General features: G+C 33.4%; 1 protein-coding gene across 1 annotated transcript; it reads left to right on the top strand.

Moving 5' to 3' along the window:
* Positions 1–250: 250 nt before the first annotated feature.
* Positions 251–922, top strand: LOC108558021 (zinc finger protein 467-like). Its single transcript, XM_017914807.1, has one exon. The coding sequence runs from the start codon at positions 251–253 to the stop codon at positions 920–922; it is 672 nt and encodes a 223-aa protein (XP_017770296.1).
* Positions 923–3,335: the final 2,413 nt, after the last annotated feature.

Below are 3,335 nucleotides of genomic sequence, written 5' to 3'. Positions count from 1 at the left end.
CGGATTGGGTAGGGCATGAAATCGGCCCGGACTCATTCAACTTGAGGGCCAGAGATCCCCACACGCAGCCACACACACTCTTACAACAAAAGGGGGTAGTTTTCATTGTGGCAACAGTAGCTACCCCCTCTCGCTGTAGGGTCCGGCCCCTTTTTTTGCCATCGCCAATATCCCACCCTATATATGTAGGCATGACTTTAAACTTGCTTAGTTACCAATTGACTTCTGGAGTAGCAGTAGTGCCTTAGACATGTTCCCTAACACATCGAACGTTGAGAAGGCCGGAAAGATCTTCCGGCCTTGGGATAAACCCGCCGATGAAGATCAAAACTCTTCGAGCAGCTTCAACTCTCCCATCAAGGTGGAATTACCGACTCCTCCGCCGCAACCAGTGGAGACTTATCCGCCGTACCCGGAGTACTTTCCGAATTTGGCGCAAAGTTTGGGACTTCCCAGCACCGACCCAATGTTTCTCGAGCATCTGTCGCACGGTTACGCTCTCGAAGAATACGCTAGAGTCATGAGTCAAGAACACCAAACGAAGTTGATGAACGCGAGGAAGCAGCGTCCGAAGAAGTACAAGTGCCCTCACTGCGACGTGGGCTTCTCCAACAACGGACAACTCAAGGGACACATCCGCATCCACACCGGTGAAAGACCATTCAAATGTGACGAAAAGGATTGCGGGAAAACGTTCACCAGAAACGAGGAGTTAACCAGACACAAGAGGATACATAGCGGATTAAGACCATTCCCGTGTCCACAGTGCGGAAAGCGCTTCGGCCGTAAAGACCACCTCAAGAAGCACACCAGGACCCACATGCAACCAAGAGGAATGTACGCAGTGCCGGTAATGCTGCCACTCGACACCTGGACGGCGGCTTCGGCGGCTTACCCTTACCTTCCGATGTACAGCTTCTGAAGCAGCTTTAACACCTAGGATACAAACCGCAATATTTATTTTTTGTAAATAAGATTTTATATTATGTATATACCTGTAAATACTAAGCAAAGACTGAAAATATTCTACTCGAGACCAAAACATATTATATTTATATAAATTATACTACTTTTTTAAAATATTACACAAATACTTATATTATTTAAAGTCCTTTTAAAGTGAAACTGTAATCGAGCACTCACGTTAATTACAATGAATTGAATTACGTGATTTATGATACGTCAAATGCTGGATGGTTGTGGACCTCCTGCGGTGAAGTGCACGGAAATGTTTTGACAATGTTTGGGGTAAAACGGAAGTTTGAGTTCAATTATTGTCAACACCCTCGTGTCCAGTTTCGATACAATTGCAGCCGGACCATTGATGCCGATGGTCCAGGTCGTTATCGATACAATGTAATCCCGGTGATTTGTGATTACTATTATTGCGTCACTTTTACCGAAATGTTAACTAACGGAGACGACGGTTCCATTAAGCCATTATATGACGAGATACAGTTTTGCTGAAAGAGGCAGGAAACGAGGCGGAAACGCAAAAGTTCAATGCGACGTTGTTCACAAATGCCAAAGAAATTGTATCTCACTTTTTGCAACAAGAAATAAAGATATTTGAAAATACCCATTTCTAGTATTATTTTTCTATTGTTCATCAAATATTCAATATTAAAGTCAATATTTTAATTGCATTGAAAGTGTAATAAACTTAAGTCTAATATAGCTTTATTAACCAGACAAAAATAAGCATACAATTCAAAGTGCCTAAATTTTTAAATATATAAACTATAAAAAGAAAATTATATAATTAACAAAATTAATTTAGCCAAAAAGCTATTAAACAAACAGCAACTATCATGATCATTATAATTCTCTAATATATGATTAATTGATGACTATTAGTTTTATTAGTATTGATACTAATAATTTATTCTAAACTTATAATAAATAACAACAAAAGTATAATTTAGAAATAATTGATTAAAAAAGACATCGCATTGACTCTAAATTATAATAAGTACTATTAAAGTTTTTTGAAATTAAATTGCAGAAATTTCCATGAAAGCTAATTTACTATTAATTTATTTTCGATTAATTTATTTCGGTTTATATAAATTTAAACAAAAGATATTGAAAAGTATTTCTATTAAGATATATTTTGTACTAAATTATTTCAAAGTGGAATAATAGCAAAAAAATATGTATCAACCTTTAATAAAAGTAAAATGTTTAAGTAGGATGATTGACTTGAAATAAAATCAGTATGTGTTGAGAAAATCCATCAATCATTCAATATATTAAGTAAAAAAATCATTCATATTAATATACGATATTTATTTCTTTGTTGTCTGTGATTATTTCAAAAATCATTATTAATATTCTTAAATTTATGATTAAATACTAATGAACTACCACCCTTTGCCAGAATTTTCACAAAATTAAAATGAAAGATTGAATCTCAAGTTGCACATATTTGTAATTGTATTTACTCTACTACTTATACTGATGTTTTTAAGAAATTTTAAATTATTCAAATGAAATAATTCGTATTAATAATATAAAGTTTTATAAATTATATTTACGTGCTAATAAATATTGATACTATTTTGAATTCTTCTGCGGGTTTTAGTTCTACCAATATCAATGCCTGTTTGAAACCGCACTAATCGAAGAACTAAAAACATACAAAAAATAAACTTGTCTGTGTTAAGTAAATTTAAAAAAATGTTCATTTATGTATATAATAAAATATATATTGTTGTAAAATTTTCACAATATAATCGGGACCATTCGAAGCCGTACTATACGAATTATTACAGTATTATAATTGGAGAATATTCATGTTAGTGTATATTAATAAATTGCAATGACGTAATAATTATTATCAAGATAAAGTGCGTAATATTTGATTATTTATATGATGTATATATGATCTTTACAGCTGTTTCTGTTCTATCTTGGAAATTGCAAAAGATTTAGTATAAAGTACGCCATATGTTCGAGCAATTTTTTTTTAATGGCAGCCAGCATTTCATCCAACTTGGATTATGTCGGAAGATTGGCAATTAGTACAGTTAATAGAAGTTATGAAAACCATGAAAAGGGATATAAATTCTTCTTACTTTTAAAATGGGAACGAAAGATTGCGGTCAATATCCCTTTGTATGCATGTAAGTGTACCTTAGTGTACCTTAGTGCTGCTTCTATCAGTATGGATTCATTACAATCCGGTTTGAAAATTTCATAGATATTAAATTTTAATTTTGCAAAATATAAATAAGTTCGAACAAAATAATTTTATTGTACATAAGTATGAATACCTATACCACGTTTAACACGGTATTTTCTTTACACGTTATCGTCTTTATACGGTTAAAAAA

Source organism: Nicrophorus vespilloides, unplaced genomic scaffold (assembly GCF_001412225.1).
Source record: "Nicrophorus vespilloides isolate i.1.1-1 unplaced genomic scaffold, Nicve_v1.0, whole genome shotgun sequence".
In the NCBI taxonomy this organism is placed as follows: domain Eukaryota; kingdom Metazoa; phylum Arthropoda; class Insecta; order Coleoptera; family Silphidae; genus Nicrophorus; species Nicrophorus vespilloides.
The sequence above is the reverse complement of the archived record's forward strand: the minus strand, read 5'-3'. Positions and strand labels throughout refer to the sequence as shown.

Coding starts and splice junctions, on each gene's coding strand:
- LOC108558021 (XM_017914807.1), top strand. CDS start 251: ATGTTCCCTAACACATCGAACGTTGAGAAGGCCGGAAAGATCTTCCGG.